The sequence below is a fragment of the Bos taurus genome, chromosome 19 (genome assembly GCF_002263795.3).
Source record: "Bos taurus isolate L1 Dominette 01449 registration number 42190680 breed Hereford chromosome 19, ARS-UCD2.0, whole genome shotgun sequence".
NCBI classification, from domain to species: Eukaryota; Metazoa; Chordata; class Mammalia; order Artiodactyla; family Bovidae; genus Bos; species Bos taurus.
In genome coordinates, this window is record NC_037346.1 from 30,695,160 (window position 1) to 30,714,506 (window position 19,347).

At 41.4% G+C, this 19,347-nt stretch overlaps 1 protein-coding gene and 1 non-coding gene across 4 annotated transcripts in view; both read left to right on the top strand.

Moving 5' to 3' along the window:
* MAP2K4 (mitogen-activated protein kinase kinase 4) overlaps positions 1 to 19,347 on the top strand; it is a 77,936-nt gene that overhangs the window by 46,154 nt on the left and 12,435 nt on the right. For all 3 annotated transcript variants that reach the window (XM_005220369.5, NM_001099038.1, XM_005220370.3), the window contains 4 exon segments: positions 1,669 to 1,843; positions 11,151 to 11,270; positions 15,740 to 15,859; positions 18,223 to 18,274. In XM_005220369.5, coding sequence (XP_005220426.1) covers positions 1,669 to 1,843; positions 11,151 to 11,270; positions 15,740 to 15,859; positions 18,223 to 18,274 — 467 coding nt within the window.
* Positions 2,197 to 2,296, top strand: MIR744 (microRNA mir-744). Its single transcript, NR_030988.1, has one exon. It is a non-coding gene; the product is annotated as a microRNA mir-744 (primary transcript).

Sequence of the window (19,347 nt, forward strand, 5' to 3'; positions counted from 1 at the left end):
CCTGTCTGCCATGACCCTCAGCAGTAGGCCAGTGCTGACTATTTCACCAGTGATTAAACTGAGCCATAGAGATTTTCTTGTCAGTGGTCATAGAACAGTAGTCATTATATATGAAACTTCTTTATGTTAGAATATTTCCTGGCTTAATCTCTCTACTTACTTCAATGGGAAAGTAGGTAGAGACCCACTTGCTTAGATCTGATTCCATCTTAGGCAGTTCAAGCTTCACACCTGAATGGTCACTTATGCCGCTGGTTTCTGGGCTTCCTGTGACTCAGGATGCTAGGTATACATAGTACTGGTGAAAGTGTTTTGTAAACTGAAAAGAACTTGTATGGATGAAAGCTGGTACTGTGACTTATTAAAGTTATGGTTTGAGAATCTGACATTTGGAATGCTGGTTTACTAAGTTTTTATTTAGACAAAGTGTATTAACTTTTTAACTATAACCTTGACTCAGATGTTACTGATACTGGTATAAATGATTATTCTCGGAGAGTGATTTTAAAATTCTAAGTACATGAGAAGCTTAAAAGTAACTATAAAAAACAGTCGTGCTAATCTGAGAAAACTTCCTAAATTTTGGAAGAAGAAATAGGTAACTGATCATGTTCTTGCTTGTATCACGAGATCAAGTTTTAAAAGTTTCTGATCATTTAATATGAAATGAAAACCTGTAGATAATAGTCAGTGGAGTCTGTTTCTTTATGTCTGCTGCACTCTTTGATACAGTTCATTCCTACACATGGGTGTGTATGCAAGAGAGAAACCGAAAAACACGATTGATGTAACATTTTTCATTGGATTTGGTGTTTTACGAAGTATGGTTAGAAGTTAGTATTTGATCTCTGGCTCACATTTTGGAGGTGCTTTTTTTATTTAATGGAAATCTGTAACAAGTGAGTTCTTCTGTCCATGAAGCTTTTTTTCCCCATCCATTGCTCTATCTGCTCATCAAGGACTGAGAGGCTCATGTGTCAGTGTTCCTCTTGGAGCCAGCTGGCTAGCTGTTTAACTGTTCTCCCTCCACAGCATGGCGTTAACAGGAGCAGGGCAGTACCCTGAGGTGCTAGCTCCCAAACTTTGCTGGCATCACCTGGGTATCTTAAAATACCCTGTTTTCTGACCTCTGTGCCCACATATTCTGATTTGATAGCCATATGATGATGCCTGGGCATTGGGAGTGAATACATATCCCCAGGTGCTTCTGATGGATGGCAGAGTTTGTGAACATCTAGCTGTACTAAGGACCAAGGACCTGGAATAATCCATGTTGGGTCAAGCAGCATAAGAGATTTTTGAAAATGAGGTTCGTAGCACCTGGGATTCTGCATTTGATAATGCAGTTTTCAAAGTCTGGAAAAGACTTTGTATTTGGAAATGAAACTGTGTGCAGTAGGAGTTTCTCCCACAGATGGAAGTCTGGCTTATGAGTCCCATTAAAGCTGTTGGTCAGCTCCCTGAGTTTAGGCCTGTCTTAACTCAGTGTGTGAGAAACCAAAATGGCACTAGCAGATGAACAAAGAAATCCCAGAAACTCAGACTGTTTTATAGTAACTAATGACGAAAGAAATTTTCCCATGCATTAATCAGTGCTAGCTAAAAAAGAAAAAATAAAGTCAAAACCTATTTAAAATGTGGAAAAATTGCTTCCTAATATCTTAACAGAGAGAGACTGAGAACACACAGCATTGAGTCGTCAGGAAAACTGAAGATCTCCCCTGAGCAGCACTGGGATTTCACTGCAGAGGATTTGAAAGACCTTGGAGAGATTGGACGAGGAGCTTACGGTTCTGTCAACAAAATGGTCCACAAACCCAGTGGGCAAATAATGGCAGTTAAAGTAGGTGATGCCCGCGATTATTCTGGGTACTCTAATCCGTGAGGCGTGGTGTCTGGGCGTGGCAGTGCCACTGTTCTGTCCCTGCTGTCCTGGTTACACATGGGGCTCACACAACTCTTCCTCCCAGTTCTTCTGCGCGCGGTGTTCTTAACTGCTAGCATGTTTTCTCTCCTCTGGAAACATGAATTGTGACCTGTGCATGTTCCTTGCACCCCTGGCATGATGCATTAACGTGTTTTGAACTCCAGGCCCTTCCGCTGCCAAGGTGAGTTCCGGTCGGGCGGCCACACCCCGGGGACCTGGGCGGTGCTGCGGGGCGCCAGGCGGGAGCCGGACGAGGAGGCTGCGCTCTGGGTTGGGCGGGGTGCGGGGCTAGGGCTAACAGCAGGCTCACTGACGGTTTCCCGGAAACCACGCACATGCTGTTGCCACTAACCTCAACCTTACTCGGTCCTGACCGGCTCGGCTGCTCTGTGTGTATGTCGTCTCCACTCCGTAGGCCCCGCGCCCAGGGCGTGCTGACACGCGTCCTCTGTGATGGTGCTGTTGCGTCTGTCAGTACTGTGACTGTCTTGAGTGGCCACACGTGCAGATCGGCCCGCACACCGTACCTGGCAGGCTGACGTTGGCACCTGGGAGGAGCCGATAGTTTCCACCTGACTCCCCATGTCCATGTAGTTTGTTCATCTGTTCATTCAGATGTTTAACTGAATGTTCCCTCTCTGTAAGATATTTCAGGAAAATTGATGATGGCTGGGGGCAATTTAAAATGAAAAAGGGAAACATGAGATAAGGCCACACTCTCATCGGACTTAAAATTCTTATGGGAACAAATACTTTCCCAGTCTGTAAGAACTGAGAATGGATTTGCAGACAGACTAAGCGAATCATCTTCCTGTTAGCCCCCTGATTTGAGAGGTTATCAAAATGACTTGATGAGAGGAGTTGCCTGTTTCCTGCTTGACTTTTGGGAGTGGATTTGTGTCACATTAATCTAAAAACGCTTCCTGTATTGAAGTTTATTGTGAGTGAGGTGTTTCTCTTTTAGCCTCGATCACTGTTGAGCAGTTTTCTTTGCTGGTTTTGTAAAACTAATGAAAAATTGATGGTGGGATGAAATTGTAGGATTCTCCCTATGGAGCCTAACCTGTTTTTGGCCGTATTTCTTTTACAATGTGGTGAGAACTATAGACTTTTTCTTGGGAAGATGCTTACATATAAACATTTTGCATGTAACCACAGACCTGTCAACATGCACAGGCTGGAACCTCTGCTTTGGATTATCTGTTGAATTAAATGTTGTTTTCCTTGGAATGTAAAATAACTTCTCTTTATGCTGTGCACTGTAGTGTGAGTGGAAAGAAAGTCATTTTATTTAGATTGCTCTGCACAAGCATTGCATTGTTCTTATGTACTGTCCGTGCATGACACTCACTTTTACATGGCAGAGGTTGAAGGAAAAACTGTCCTGTAAACTGAAGTTCTAGACTTTTCTCCCAGATGCCAGGGAAGGTACTTTTAATAATTATGTCCTGCTTTTTTCAGTCTGTGCTTCACTCTGTTGATCAGCAGCATAATCTGTTTTGGTAATATGGATAGACGGTAGCCATGGTTAATGCGTTTTAAAGGTGCACAAAGAAGTTCCTTCATTTTGATGTTGAAGATTTTCATTTTAATTTGCTGACATTTGCAACTGTATAATGCTTACTCACGTTTTGGAAGAATTTAAGAGTGAAAATTGGAAACTGTCTGCCGTCCGTCATCTGACTGAGAAACGCTTCTCAGGCGGTCTCGGGACCTGCAGATGGACGCCTGTCACATCTGCACTCACCAGCTGACACTGTCTCTCTATCACCTTGAATTCTCGAGCAAGCATGATAATTTAGCATGGGGGCTGCTGGGAGGACAACTTAAAAAGAAGGAAAAAGTGAGACGTGGCCACACTCTCGTTGAACTGGATAATGTGCCATTCCAGTCAGGGTATTGATCGAGTATAACGATTGGAATCTGTGAATTCGAATAATGATGGAAGAGTAAGTGTTTGTGCATTCATGTAGTTAAAAATTGACACCCGTTTGATGACTGATACATGGCCATAACTGCACATTTTAAATGTATTGTTGTTGGTCTCTTTGAAAATACTTAGCTTTTCCTCACGCCTGAGAGAGTCTATGTGCTCTTCATTTTGGCTCACAGACCAGATCGACAGTACAGATACACAGAGGCATTGTGTGATTAAGGATTTAGGTGTGACTGTTCACATGGACAGCTCTATTCCTGATCAAGCGCTGGGTTTAGCTCTGAGATATGGAGATTTAAAGGAACTGTGAGACAGCGGTTCACACTAGGGAAATGAGATGGCCACTTGAAGTAACTCCACACTGTCATCTGACGCACTTTGGGAATGTATTGCCACAGGGTCTTTTAGAGGTCAGGAAGGACGTCCTCTGACACTGGCCCTTTGGGCTTGGATCGGCATCCTCTGCAATAACATTTCATGCCCCAATGTATGGTGGAATAACCACTGGACGAACACATGAGACACGCAGTCACCATCCTCTGGGAGGGAAGTAGGTGTGTGCTTAGCTCTCTGGCAGGGCTGATTGTCCGGGGAAGGAGCCCAGGGTTCAGACCAAACAATTGAGGAAGCAGTCAGGGTTAGAGAAATTCAGATCTGGGAGAAACCCCTAGCGGAGTTAGTCCCAGATGATCAGAATCTGATCCAGGCAAATCCAGGGACACTGGAGGGAAGAATCAAGAAGAGCTGTCTGTGGCTGGAGTAAGGATGGACGACTAACTAGGATTGCCACCCAATGGCCGGAGGAGCGACCTCATGCAGGCCTGGACCACTGCTGCCCTGTTGGTAGGTCCAGATTGACTTCTTGAAGGAGCTTGCCCAGTTCTTGTTTGTAGAGAGAGTAGGAAAGAATGAAAATGGAAGGGAGGGGGAATAAAAGAGAGTGAAGATGGAAGGCAGTGGGGTTAACAGGGGCGTCAGGTTCTCATCTCAATGGAGAATGGACCTGATCTGACCGTTGGGTGGGGTAGGGAGGTGTAAGGATTGTCATTGTTAAGATGAGCTTTGAGTCTTCTAATTGAGAAGTTATCTGGGTTGATCAGGAAAACAGACCGGCTCTTTGAAATTTGCTGCATAGGCTACACCAAGTTAGTGATGTGACCGTACATACATTGAAGGGTTTCAGGTGTTTTCCATTTCTTGGTTATCTGCCTGACTTGTTCCTTCTGCCCTCAGTGTTTTTCTCTACTCTTCCAACTTTCCTGTTGCATTGGTTTAATTGTTCCTGATCCTGAGCTGGTAACCTGATCTTGATTCCTGCATTCTTGCCTCTCCTTGGTATTTAGATCTTGACGCCAGTGTCCCTGACCTAGAATTGAGACCTAGGTTAACCCGATGGCTGCTGGGAAGGGCCAGAGCCTCCACGTGCGGTGTCAGCACCCACAACCCTGCCCTCCCTTGCCCACGTGATCTCCTCACTTGCAGGCCTCCTGTGTGGACAGGGCTGCTGTGGGAGGAGGTGGGGGTCTGCAGAGCAGGGCTGAGTTTCATTTCCCTGCCACTGCAGGTAGTTTTGTTGATTCTCAAAGGCCCACAGTGCTAGTATTTGATTATCCAGATCACCTGTGGGATGCAGAAGCCATGGCTATCTTTTTTTGAATTGAGACTGAATTCCAGTGTCTTAAGGTCTCATTTGGCTAGATCAGGGGGCTTATTAGGAAGACCAAATGGATAGCCCCATATGATTTCATGTTGCTAATGTTGCTTGAGTGTTGTGAGTGAAACATGTCGTGGAGCACTTCCGGGGAGGGTGGATCCCAAGGAAGTGGCAGGGCTGTGCGCCCCGCCCCCCAGTCCCTGGTGCTGTGGTGCTAGAACTCCTCGTGTGCATGGTTTCTTTTGTTGTTGCTCCCAGTGTTTTGCTGACTGTGGGTTCTTTCTGTTGACACAATTGTATGTAAACCCCAGCAAATACAGTAGACCACATTAGTGCTCTTCTGGTTGTCGTGATGGAGCGGAGTTGTGATGTGTTTGTGCTCTTCTGGTTGGTGTGTGTTGTGATGCCTATCCGTGTCAGAAGCCCCTGGGGTGACAGCTCTGAGGAACCTTTGGTGTCCAAGTGGGATGGTTTAGAAATGGTCGCTCTAGGTGAATCTAATCAGCCCTTCAGTGTTTCTGAGGACTCTGGATACCTAGTTTCTGAAAGCCTTTGTCTTCACTTGACTGACCCGACTGAATTGTGATGTAGGACTGTATCCCAGCTTGTATGTAATAGTTATTTGGAGAAGCGCCTGTCTTACCGCACCTCTCTCTTAAGTGAGAGAGATGTTTGATAACACCTCTGCACATTTTCTGCCATTCTTTGTTGTCTCACAACCATGCCTCTGAAACTGTGTATCAGATTTCTCTCTTGTCTCACTGTATTGTCATGGCTCCCAAAGTGGTGATCTGTCATTTACGATCTTCAGGCCCTTACGTACTTCAGTGCTGAGGTTAACAGTGTGCTCTTTACATGTGGGTGCTGTCATTAGTGAAGGGGAAGATGATACCACACTTGTCAAGACATATCAAGCTTGTCTTCAGAGCAGCTCGTCCCATGGTGAGGTAGCACGTGTTTTTGGAACTGATCTCACAAGTTGTCTGATGATGCACAGCAGAAATACGTAGAAGGAATTCAGTATCCTCAGTGAGAAGAAGGGCAGGTCCTGCTGTTAATTTGATCAAGATACATTTGAAAGTTCATTAAATAGATTATAAGGACTTGGATGGGCTTCCCAGGTGGCGCTAGTGGTAAAGAACCCACGTGGCTATGCGGGAGATGGAAGACGCCTGTTCATTTCCTAGGTGGGGAAGGACTTGGATGGTTTTGCAATTAAGAATTGGTATTCTTTCTTCCTGCCTTAGTAAAAGTGTGTGTTTTCATAATTTAAAACAAATGATTCAACACACACAATTTGTTATTCTTTGGCATTAAAGGCAGTTTTGCATTTGTGATCAGCATTACATTTACTTTTTTTGTTTTCCCTTTTTTAAAAATGGTTTGTTTTGGCTAATGTTGCCATCTTCTTTGACCTTATTAGTGACAGTATTGTGAGGTATCAGGGACATTTTTGTGTGTGATCTGTTTAACAGACTGTAGCAGCGAAGGCTGAGATTCTTGCTGCCTCTGTGGGGCAGAGAATCTTTGTTTTGAAATGAGGAAACTAAGAATGCCTAGGATTTCCTGCAGCTCAGAGGAAAAGGGCAGCCCACGGATGCTCTGCAGTGGTTTCTGGGGTTTCTGCCTTTGCATCTGAAGTGAATTCTAGACGTTGCTGCTGGGAAAGCAGCCTATTTCTTTGTAAGGAGCCAATGTTTGTAAGAATCCAGGGGGCCTTGGGGATCTGAATGTGATCCTTGCTCCCCTAGCCCCCACCTCACTAACTGAGGTTGATCTGAAGTCAGCCACTGAGTGGCAGGGGAGTCTCCTTTGTGTTTTATTCTTAGATACTAACCTTAGGAGGAGTGTTTGGCAGGGAAAGCGTCATGAACAAGGTTGCATGTCTGGCATAGCAGTGCTCGTGTTTGTGGAAAGTGGACACTTTGAAAATACGTTTATTACAATTACATTGATTAAGAAGTCCTTGTCCTCTTCATTGTTAGATTTTCAATGAAATGCTGTCAAACCATCACTCTGTCCCTCTTTAGTTTCTGTGGAGGAGTCTGCCCGAGATCCCGTGCCTCGTGCCGTGTGGGGCCTCAGTTCCCCGACCAGGCGCTGGACCTGGACACCCTGCAGTGGAGGCGCAGAGTCGCATCCGCTGGACCACCAGGGAAGTCGCGCCTTATCTAACTTTAAGTTTTTGATATCAGTAAATGAAAATTTCTTGTAACTTGAGGCATTTATCAGCACATTGGATTTCTAAACATTCAAATTATAAGAGAATTTAGGTTGGCTTCACCTCTGCTTGCATTTCCAGCGTCCTCGTGAAGGGACAGCTTTATAAGGGGAGGGAAGTTTGTTCTCCCTGACATGCTCCACTTACTTATTTCAAATGGGAGAAATCTTTTCCATACACATTGCTTTGATGTTCATTTAGAAAAACTTTCCTAGTAGGGACTTTTATTACTAAGTATTCTGTCACATGACTCACTGATTATTTAAGTGTTCTCCAACGTGAATCACTTACTGAATTATGAACTAAAATCATTAATTGGAAGCTACTGCTGTTGTGGGAGATGTATGCTTATAGTTAATCCCCTCTTTGAGTCCTTTTGAATTAGTTTATTTTATTAATTGCTCACATATAACAAATGTTGCCGTGCGACCGTAAAGCTTCAGTATAACTGAGAGCTAGCTGCTCTTGGTCAGTCTCAAAGAATTGGGATATAATAGCAGTCGCTCCCTTTGCTCTGCCCATCACTTGGACGAGATGTTCAGAAAGCGTGCAGAGGTTCTGCTCCTGGACAAGTGTCCAGGAGCAGAATCTGTTTCATGTTTGAGCAGCAGGCTCTCCAGCAGCCACAGGTTCTCTTCTACGCTGGCAGTAGTGCTCAAGAATATTTTACAGATGAATAAGTTTTCCTCCCATGCTCACAATCTCAAATTATAGCTGTGCCAGGAGCTTTGTCTCCAGTTTGGTTAGTAATAATCTTGTGTATCAGTCAGATACTGGGGCTTCAGTTAGGCCTGCAGTTCAGTAGTAACATGTATCCTTTCTGCAACAGCAGCAGCGTTTTTAGAAATTGGTCCTCAAGAGCCAAATATTGATGATAACTACTAAGGTTTATTGTAAATTTAGAAAGCCATCTAACCAGTGTATGGAAAGAAAAAACAAACTAGCAAGGAGGGCATCTTTTAAAACAGTGTTTTGTAAGTGTGTGTATTAGTATGTTTACACTTGTAAATATAGAAAAGTAGAAAAAAATAGTGAAAGTGAAAAAAAAATCTTTAAATCTGTTAATAGTGACAATTCTTCAGTAGATCAAAATCTTTCCCAACCAGAGGGTCATTTGCTTTTTCTTTCCTATTTGTTTCTAACTATCGGAGAAGGCAATGGCACCCCACTCCAATACTCTTGCCTGGAAAATCCCATGGACGGAGGACCCTGGTGGGCCCCAGTCTGTGGGGTAGCTAAGAGTTGGACATGACTGAGCGATTTCACTTTCACTTTTCACTTTTATGCACTGGAGAAGGAAATGGCAACCCACTCCAGTGGTCTTGCCTGGAGAATCCCAGGGACGGTGGAGCCTGGTGGGCTGCCGTCTATGGGGTCGCACAGAGTCAGACACGACTGAAGCGACTTAGCAGTAGCATTAGTTCTTTGTCCTTTAAATTTAGAAACATAGGATTGTTAAATGTTTTTTAAAAGAATTACTTTCCCAAATTAGTATTTCCACAGCTACACTTTTAAAGTAAAGTGTAAAGTGTTAGTTGCTCAGTTGTGTCCCTACTCTTTGCGACCCCATGGACTGTAGCCTGCCAGGCTCCTCCGTCTATGGCATTTTCCAGACTAGAATACTGGAGTGGTTGCTATTTCCTTCCCCAGGGGATCTTCCCAATCCAGGGATTGAACCCTGGTCTCCCGCATTGCAGGAGACCACCTGAGCTACCAGGAAAGTCACACTTTTAAAAGTTATATTTTTAAAACAGGAGTTAATATAATTTAAATGTTTATAAAAATTATCAGTGTTTTGAACAAATATAAATTACATTTCTGGACTAATTTGACTTTTCAAAAATATCTCTTTTGAGCAGACATTATGCCAATGTTGATATAAAAGCAAGAATATTATTCTCCAAATTATGAAAATACACAAATGGAGGTGGGGGTGCGGAGTTTCTTAATTTTAAAAGTATCAGTGTTACTTGTTTTTATGTTTCATTCTTTCTCTTTCTTTCTTATATATCTGGGCAGGACATTCAGTGTAAGAGTTTAAAATCAGTATATACAAGATGAATTTTAATTTGTAAATTTTATTTGGTATGAGGTACTGTAGCTAGCAAGCAGGCTATAGATTTTAAGTTATAAAATAAAATTTGTTTGTATTTGGAATATATAGAGTTCTTCATTTAGTGTGGAAAAATGAAAATGAGAGACCGACTTCTTTTCCTTATATACCTGCTTATTGTCTTGTCATGTGAAATACATCTTGTATACTCTGTGCCTCTGGCTTCTCTTCTGTAAAATGCACTCAAGAATTGTAATTGACTGCCTTCATCCCTTTCGAGAGCGAGGACACGCCTTGAAGTCTTTGGAAGACTAACTGCCACCTTGTGTATTTTTGTATACTAACTTGCCTTGTAAGTATGTGCTGTGTATTGTTCACAGTGGCGTGGTGTGACATTGTAAACTTTTTTATGAGAACAGCAGCTGTTTGCATGCCTCCACGTGAACCTCTAACTTTGTTACTGTTTCACACTTTCTGAACCTGTTTCTTTGCTGTCAGTAGTGGGAACTGCCCTCTGAACATCTCCGTGTTCAGCACGGATCCTGGGTGGGCAACGGGAGGCGGGGTCCTGGTCTTCTGTGGCTGTCTGCTGGTGTTGTGCAGAGACGGTACCGAGGGGGCGTGGGGATGGAGAGGGACTCGTCACCTGAGGGGCAGACAGACAGCCCTCTGCTTCCTCACTGCCAGGTTTGCTTCCACACGTTATGTGCCCTGCAGTCTGAGTCATGGGTTGGAGAGTCAGGTAGAACTTTGTTTCTAACATACAGAAAGTGTGGTCAAGGGGGAATGCCAGTATAGGGTTTGGGAGACTCTGGTTGTAGCCTGGGGGCTGGTTCTCACTTTTACCTGTTCTGGGCTGTTTTCCACGTGTAAAGGAGGAGGCGGCTGGGCGTAAGGACACGGGGAGCGAAGGGGGCCGTTCTTGCACTGAAAGCCTCGCTTCCATACCGTTCTGAAATGGTGACTAACAGTATGTAGAGTCCTCAGAACTCCTGAGGATTGTTCCGTGTGAACTGGTTCAAGGCTGGCTCCTCAGGACATCCTTTGTTTTTACATGTGGGGCTGGTTTTCACTGCCCCACAACTTGGTTGCATTCCTGCCACCGTGATCAGAGAGCACTTGTGGTTAAAAGCCTGGGTCCCTCAAAGCATCCCTAAGGGCCGTACTGTGCAGGTTTTTTTTTCTAAGTGCTATTGTGTTTTTCAGTGATAAATTGTTCTTATAAGGAAGATTATAATTTTTGTGTGTGGTTATTTAGTATTTGTGAAGTTTGCTTGGAAATTTTCAATCTTGCAGAAGTGGCTTTTCTCTAGTTTGTCGTTTTGTGTTTTTGTGATGTCTTTTGTCCGTCTTTTTCAGAGAATCCGGTCGACAGTGGATGAAAAAGAGCAGAAGCAGCTCCTCATGGATTTGGATGTAGTGATGCGGAGCAGTGACTGCCCATACATTGTTCAGTTCTATGGCGCGCTCTTCCGAGAGGTAGGAACAGGCCATGTGGGTCTTAGCTGACCAGTGGACAGCTACTTAGAATAAGTAAGAGAATGGCAGCGTTTGATTCTCATCTTCAGTTAAATGCCTTACATTAGTAATATGTTGATTTCTCAACATTTTAGTATATCACTGTGGTAATTTACTCTTAATTTCTGCTGCTCGTGTTCCTTGGGTTGGGGGTGAATTTCATACTTCAGCTAGTTAGTTATTTTTTGACTGTCATTTGTGAATGCCATATTTCCTTCTTCATTTATAAATATTTTCTGTTTTTTAAGAACCTGGCACATCAACTGGCTTCTAAATATGTTACTGTTTTTAGATCTATCTCTTTTGTCCTTGAGCTCCCTCAGTACCCCCCAATCCCCTTTTTAAACCTTTATTCATTTCCATCATCACATGTATCTGCCTTTAGCACAAGCATTTATTTGTGTCCACCCACAATCCTGAGTAAAATCCGTCAGACAGGGAAATTAACAGCTATGGTAGAAATCCTTTCATTTTATTCCATTTTCTAGATTTTTATATAGAAACTAGAGCTTCAATTTCTTGGTTTCAGGATCATGTTTCTCTTTTGGCCTCTGCCTATTCTGTGTCCTGATGTAGGTTATCACTTCTGCCTCCAGCTCTCAGCATACTTACTGGCTTCTGGTCACCTTGCTACCTAAAGCAGGAAGTGAGTCAGGAAGTAGAGCTGGAGCTATCAGTGAATACATGTGGTGTCCTGGACAGTTGTCACACGCTTGTGATGTTCATTTAGAAGAATGGGACTTGAGCTGAACTCTTAAGCATTTTAAATACTCATTCTCATTTTGAAAATGTTAGGACGAGCCGGTACCGGGGGGTTTGTTATGAACTGGTGAGAAAAAAATGTGTCCCACCCCTTCTCCTTTTTGGGTCTGGGTCACACAGAGTATAGTCTTGGTTTTGTTATTGTTATTGACTTAAAAAGTACTATGTTGTAAGACTGAACTGAATGTTACACTAAATAGAAGTATGTACTAATGGAAATATGAACTCTTAAAATTAGAGAAGACCTTAGAGGTTCGACAGTTAATTCTTCGCTAGTCCTGAAGTTTTTATGCATTTTTCTGTACTCTTGATAGATGATGATAGTAACTGGTAGCATTCTCCTTCATGATACTGCCATCCCTTTGTTGAATCACTAAGTTAATCACTAAATAGTTCTTTCCAGACTTCCTTAGCTGCTTCTCCTACCCTTGTACTTTTGACCTGAGTGTTCATTTTTATGACCTGGTCTGTTGAATTTGTTCACTTTCTTCCCCATTTCACATAGTGTTACATCAGTCACATCGGCACACATAGTCCAGTATACAGACGCAGAGCTGCACCCTGCACTGAAGTGTTATACACTGGCATTCTGTTTGCAAGATGATGAATCTGGAACTTTGTTCATGTTGCACAGGTTATATAAGCGGCAGTGACATTGGCTGAATTTAGCCACCTCCTCCCTTTCTGACCCTACCTCTGTCATATCTTTTCCCTTTCCTTCCCCCCATCTCCCCACTGCCCCCAACACACACACACACACACACACGTTTTCAGTTTAACTATGGAAGTAAAATTGACAGTTGGCTGCACTGTGGGATTATCACCATAGTCAGGATAGTGAATGCACCCGTCTCTCCTCAGCTTCCTTGTGGCCCATAAGTAATGCACACTCCTCTCTACTCCACTGTCCTCAGGCAACCGCAGGTCTGCTTTCTGCCATGTGAATTGATTTGCATTTTCTGCATTTTTGTGTAAATGGAACCATACAGCATGTACCACTCTTTAGTTTGTTGTCCTTCACTCAGCATAATTGTTAATATTTTGCAGTTCAGTTTCTTTCAAAGAGTTCTATTCAGGTTATCTGTTTCTTCTTGAGTGATACTTGGTTGTTTGATTATATTTTCAGAAATCTATGCCTTTTATCTAACCTGTCAAGTTAGTTGGTATAAAGTTATTCATAACAGCTCTATGCTATCATTGTTATACCTGTGGAATCTTTAGTGATGTTACCTCCCTCTCTCTCTCTCACTCCTGATATGATTTGTATCTAATTTATTTTTTCCTGATTAACCTGGCTAGACGTTTTGCCTCATTTATTAGATGTATTCCCAGCTGTTTTTTCCTTTCCAAATGAGTGGTGTCTTTTTAACCATTTCATTTTCTAGGTGCTTCCAGTTGGTATATAAAAATTATGTTATTGGTTTTGTCTGGATATTGTCTCTGAAACCCTTATCTTGATCTTAGTAGCTAAATTTCGCTAACCTCCACCTTCCTCTTCAGTAAATCCACATTCAGTAATTTTTATTTTTGTGTTTCAATTGTGTGGTCATCCTGTGTTTTGCTTGAACATGGAAGTAATGTTGCTGTCAGTGCCTTTTGAGGCAGCTCTGACTATTCCTCTTTTTTTTTTTTGTAAACGCAGCTCATTGCTGCTGTCCCCAGTTATGGCTCCAAGGAACTGCCAGGAGAAAAAACGTTTCCATTAGTTATGTGCCCTAGGAACTACGAGGATTTCTCCCTCATTCCATGATCGCTCTTTGTCTTTTGGTTGCTTTTATGTTTTCCATCCTTTCCCCCTTTCCCCTTATTATCTTAACTCTTGTTTTTAGCCCCTGCTGGGCACTTTACTTTGTGCTTTACATAAGTTAACTCATTTGATCTTCATTAGAGTCCACTGAGGATGGGGCTATCCCATTTCATAGATGTGGAGTTGATGGGGCCCAAGCTGATGCAAGTAGAAAGTGGGAGAGCCTGAATGAGTACATCAGGCCTTCACACTCTTAACAGTGATTTTCCCACTTTACTGTTACTGCAGTTAAGCTCCCTCCTCACTGTTTTTCTAAGTAGGTGGGTTAAATGTATTTTTTCTCTAATTAAAAAATTCTTGTAAATCTGTTGAAATGGTGTCTTTAGATAAAAATAAATTCATGTGTGTGTGTTAGGTTAATAGTGTTAGTCTCTTGTGAAGGCTGAAGAGCACTGAAAGGAGAAAGAGATCTCAAGAGGAAGGTTTGGAATAACTGTAAGTGCAGGTTCCCTGTGTCAGATACGCTTTACAAGGTGTGGAGCTGCGTGACTGTGGTAGCAGACGGTTCTGTTTTAAGAGTGAGATTGTTCATCGCAGCAGTCATGACCGCGTGTGCGCTCTCTGCATGTAAATGAGGTGTCCTGCACTGTAGGTGTTGTTAGGAGAGCGGAGTTAAGTCAACTGGATTCTGTTTACGGCTGTGTCACTGTTTAGCAGTGTCGTTCCGAACAAGCCACTTTACTTCAGCAGGCGTTGATCTCTCAAATAATCTGGGCCAAGTGTTGGGGTGGGAGGTCTGTACGAGAAAATCTCTGAAGATACATCTGGATCCAAAAATTAGTAACCACACGCAGAATTTTGTAAAGGTAGTTTTTGCCATCATCCCAGTATCTCTGCATTCTCCAGGTGCGTTGTAGTCCTTGTTTACATGTGCACACAGCTGGCAGCGCTGTAAACATGGTGTTTGCTCACAGTCGTGTTTGCTCATGTACGCCTAGTGAGCTGTATGGCTTTCAAAATAATTGTATTTAATCCTTTTAATAATGTACCACTTTTTCTTGTGAGATCGTTCAGAGGTTTCTAGTTTGTTTTTGTTTCTTTTTTCCTTTTATAATTTATGAACTATTTAAGTTAGGTCTCTAGTCAGGGAGTGAGCCTATCAAAGAGTATAGGCACTTTAATTTCTCTTGTTTTATTGTCAAATTGCATTCAGGCTGGTTTAAAACACCCTATAGCGCTGCCAGTAGGTTTTGAATGGTTTGGTGTGGTTATAGCCAGCATTTGTTCATTTAAGGCGTGTTTATTGAGCCCTTGTCCTGGTGGAGTATGTGTTCCAATAGGAAAGATGAGTGAGAAACATAAGCAGAGAAGAATGGTGTTTTATATTAGAAGATGGGGAGCACTCTACGAGTAGAGCAGGTAACGGGATGTGAGGAGGATGACTTGCCTGGGAATCAGGCATCTTCAGCCTTGGCCACTGAGAAGGTAGTGTTTGAGCAAGGACTTTAGGCATTGGGTTCGCTTTATGTATATTTTTTTCTTTCTTTTTTATGAATTTGAGAAGCTGACATAATATCTCAAGATTACTGTAATCTGTTTACTTTCTTAGTGAGAACAGTTTCCCACATATTTTCTATTTTTATATTTAATTTTGGCAAAGTTTGAAAATTTCATGAAAATCCAAAGGTTTTCTATGTAAGACTGTGCCTGTCCTTAAAATTAAGAGTGGAGAAAATTGGGCAACTAAATTTGTGTTTGAACATGAGAATATTCAGTCCAGGGCTTTAATAAGGAACAAAAATTACCACTCATTTAAAGTTAAAAAAAAAATTCTTCTCCCTTTGTATTTCTGTTTTAAGTGAAGGAAAGCTGTGCTTAATGTTAAGCTGTGTAAGAGTGACTTGTGTCTGTTATTTTGTAGGGTGACTGTTGGATCTGCATGGAACTCATGTCTACCTCGTTTGATAAGTTTTACAAATATGTATATAGTGTATTAGATGATGTTATTCCAGAAGAAATTTTAGGCAAAATCACTTTAGCAGTAAGTACCTGGTTTTCAAATTGTTCGGGCTATATATACTTGCATAAAGATGCTGCTGGAGTTATGAATGTCCTTCACAGAATGTTATTGACCTTCCTGGAAAATCATTTGTAAAAGGAAAAGAGACAAAGTCTCTTCTGTGGGGTCATTAACAAAATAAGTCATGAGAACAATTTTCAAAGTACCGATCTACAGATACTTTTCATTGTTGAAAAGTACATATTGAAGTCGTACATTTCAATAGTAAATACTGCAGTGTTCTTGTCATTAAAATCGTAGTGAGCCATAATAGATTGTGCTGTAAATAAGGCTAGAAAAAAGCAATTTTCTGTTCCTCTTTCCCTTGTTACTTTAACTATTTTTAAATAGGTTATATTATTACAGTTCTCCTTAAATTAATTAGAATTGCAGCAGTTTCCCTGAAGTTCTTTAAGTGAAACTCTTAGCCCAAGTCTATTTTCTTTTGCTTTAAGATTTGGGCTGTTCTGTCTAAACTAAAATTGTTGACCAGCAATTTCAGTTACCAACATTACTACTAATTTGATAAAATAACTTTTACCATAGTTCAAAAAAAAGAAAAGAAGTACTGTTTTGCTTATGTATTTGTAGTTTTGAAAGTGAATTCACGACCATTTTCTTTCTTGTTCTTGTAGCTAACAAAGGTCATTCACAATTTTTTCATAAAAAGTAAAACATTTTTAATAGGGTATAATTAATAAGATTTCTTAGAAACCCCTGAGAATCTGAATTAATGGTGACCTGGGTTAGTGGATGTGTAAACTAAACTTTATAGGAAACTGTAAGATAGGTTTTCTGGTTTCATGTAATCTCCTCTTTCTTCCCTGCCTCCTCCACATCCAGTATGGTCTGCTGTTAATTGTCAGTTTATATGTTTAATCACTAAAGGTTAATGTTGCAGTATATAGATAGCCTCTGAACTGTTTTTTAGTTGTAAGAAATGTGTGTGTATAATTGGGCTTTAAAAAGTCAGATTAAACCTAGTCATTATAATATTAAGATTCATAGATCCCATGTTAATATTTTATTTATCTGAATTAATGGTTAATTTAAATGTTTTATGAGCTAAATGTTAAGATATATACCCTTTCATATAATTTTATAAAAAGAAGCTGTCTAGTATAAACAACCTTATACTAGAAACTTGTTCATTATTCAGACAGGTATATGAAGTTTTATGTTGTTCAATTTAGTCATCTCTCCAATATACCAAACCAAGCTTTATTTTGGAGCTTGGTGCTATTCATAATTACTATAATAGAATAACAGTAGAATAATAATAGCTTATGGTTATTGAATGTTTATTTGTGTCAGGCCAAGATCTCATGACATTTTATGTTCATAGCAACTCTCAGTGGTAAATAGTGTAACCCCCTTTTTGCAGATGACAGATCTAAAGCGTGAAGAGTTTAAGTACTTAATTTGCTGTGAAATTCATACATTTGTAAGTGTAAATGATTTAAGTCCAGGCAGCCAGACCCTAGAATGCAGCTGTTAAGCGCTCTATAACAGGATGATCTAGAAACTGGAAAACATAAAATGATTTTATCTTATATTACAATATATGTAATATGTACTAATAAATCATTTATTACATATTTGCCTGTGTTTCTAGACCTGGTGATCATCTTTTATATTAAGCACAACATTCAAGATTACTTTGTGTTAAATCCCTCTTGCTAGTTAAAAGCCCCTTGAACAAGCCTGGCTGTGTGAAACATTTGAGCTTGTGTTTCGCTCTTCTAACCCTTGATGGCTTGATGGCAGTGGAGACTTGACCTTCCTAATGGTTGGCCAGTTTGCCACTTCTCTTTTAGTCTGAGACTGTAGAAATTTTAATTCAAGTCTGTTTCCTCTAATCCTTGAGAAATCTTTGATTTCTTGATCATGAGCAGTGATCAAACAGTAGGATAAATTCTGGCTCTGCAAACATAACTTTGCAGGTTCCATATCCAGTGAGGGTGAGTGAGTGTGAGAGTTTGGAAAAACGTGCTAAACAGGAACCATGACTATGGGATCCTTTTGTATTAAATATATTAATATCTATTCTTGAAAAGTTCGATGGTATGAGAAAGATTTTACAGCTTTTTAATGACTCATTTTAAAATTGGTAAGTTACCTGTTTTTTAGCTGTCAGAGAAGAGTATATAAAGAAAGCTAAGTTTTCACATCTAAAATCATAATTTAGCATCTTCAGTTAACATAGAACAGGACAGGATATTGAAATACTCAGCTTAAAAGAAGCTGAGACCTACCTGAGCTGTAACTTTATGACCAACTGCTATGCTGTTTGGTTAGAAGGAAACTGATGGCTTGTCCTGTCTTTCTCTGTTTTTTCTCCCTAGACTGTGAAAGCACTAAACCACTTAAAAGAAAACTTGAAAATCATTCACAGAGGTGGGTATGACTGTAGCAGCCTTTTTACCAACTAGGGTCAGTTAGCTTTTTTGCTGTGATTAGAGTGCTTTTGATTACAAGTAATAGAAAAGCCCGTTAACTGGCTTAAAGTTCAAAGAAACTCATTATCTGTCATAGTGAGTCCAAAGGCAGGGTGGCTCCAAGCGCAGTGGTTAGGCTGAAGCTCTCTCCGTTTGGCTCTGCTCTCCTTAATGTGTCGGCTCCATTCTCAGGGGAGTAACAGCTGAAGCAGGGCCTGTGTAACATCCGGACGTGTCGGCTCCTTGAAGAAGCAGCTTTCTCTCCTCATGTGGCTGTCTTAGGAGCAGAGAAATCTTCCTTATGTCTCTCTAGTATCTTCTCTTGTCTCATTCACCCGAGTTTCCTCATGCCCTCACCTAAATGAGTCCCTCGTGAGAAGCATTAGTCTACCCTGATAAGCTCAGGCCAGTCAGGACTCAGTGCTTGGAGGTATGGGTGGACCTACACTGGAGGCTGGAGATCCCAGTAAAGCCGAAGTCCCCAGAGTAAGGACGGCCTGGTTAGGAGCGGATGCTTGATAAGCAGTCAGCTGTGTCAGTGACAGTAAGCACTCTTCTCTGGAGTTTTTGGTAGATCACCTTCTGAGTTATAGACAGATACTTTTGTATTCTATATTTATTTTTATCCTTACTTTTTATTCATAGAGCCATGACAGTGACAATGAAATGGATTAAAAGATTGAGAAAGGTGCAGAGAATTAGTGAGTGAGGGGGAGAATTGGCCAACTAGCTGGTTTGCACCAACTGGCCGAATTAGTTGACGGTCAGTGAGGAGAAGGTGGTAACCTAGGGGCCATTGTGGCCAAATTGTGTAAAATCTGGTGAAACAAATGAAAAGGACTTAGCTTTCCCATGTGTGCAGAAAAGTGCACTCACTGTGTAATAGGTATTTTCCTTTCCACAACCCTGTTAGGAATTGTTGCTTATATTTTGTAGACAAGGGGATCATGGGTGCTAAGTGAGAGTTCAAAAGCTTACTCTAGGTAGAGTTGTGAATATCAGACCTAGGGCTCAAACCTTTGCTTTTCTGAC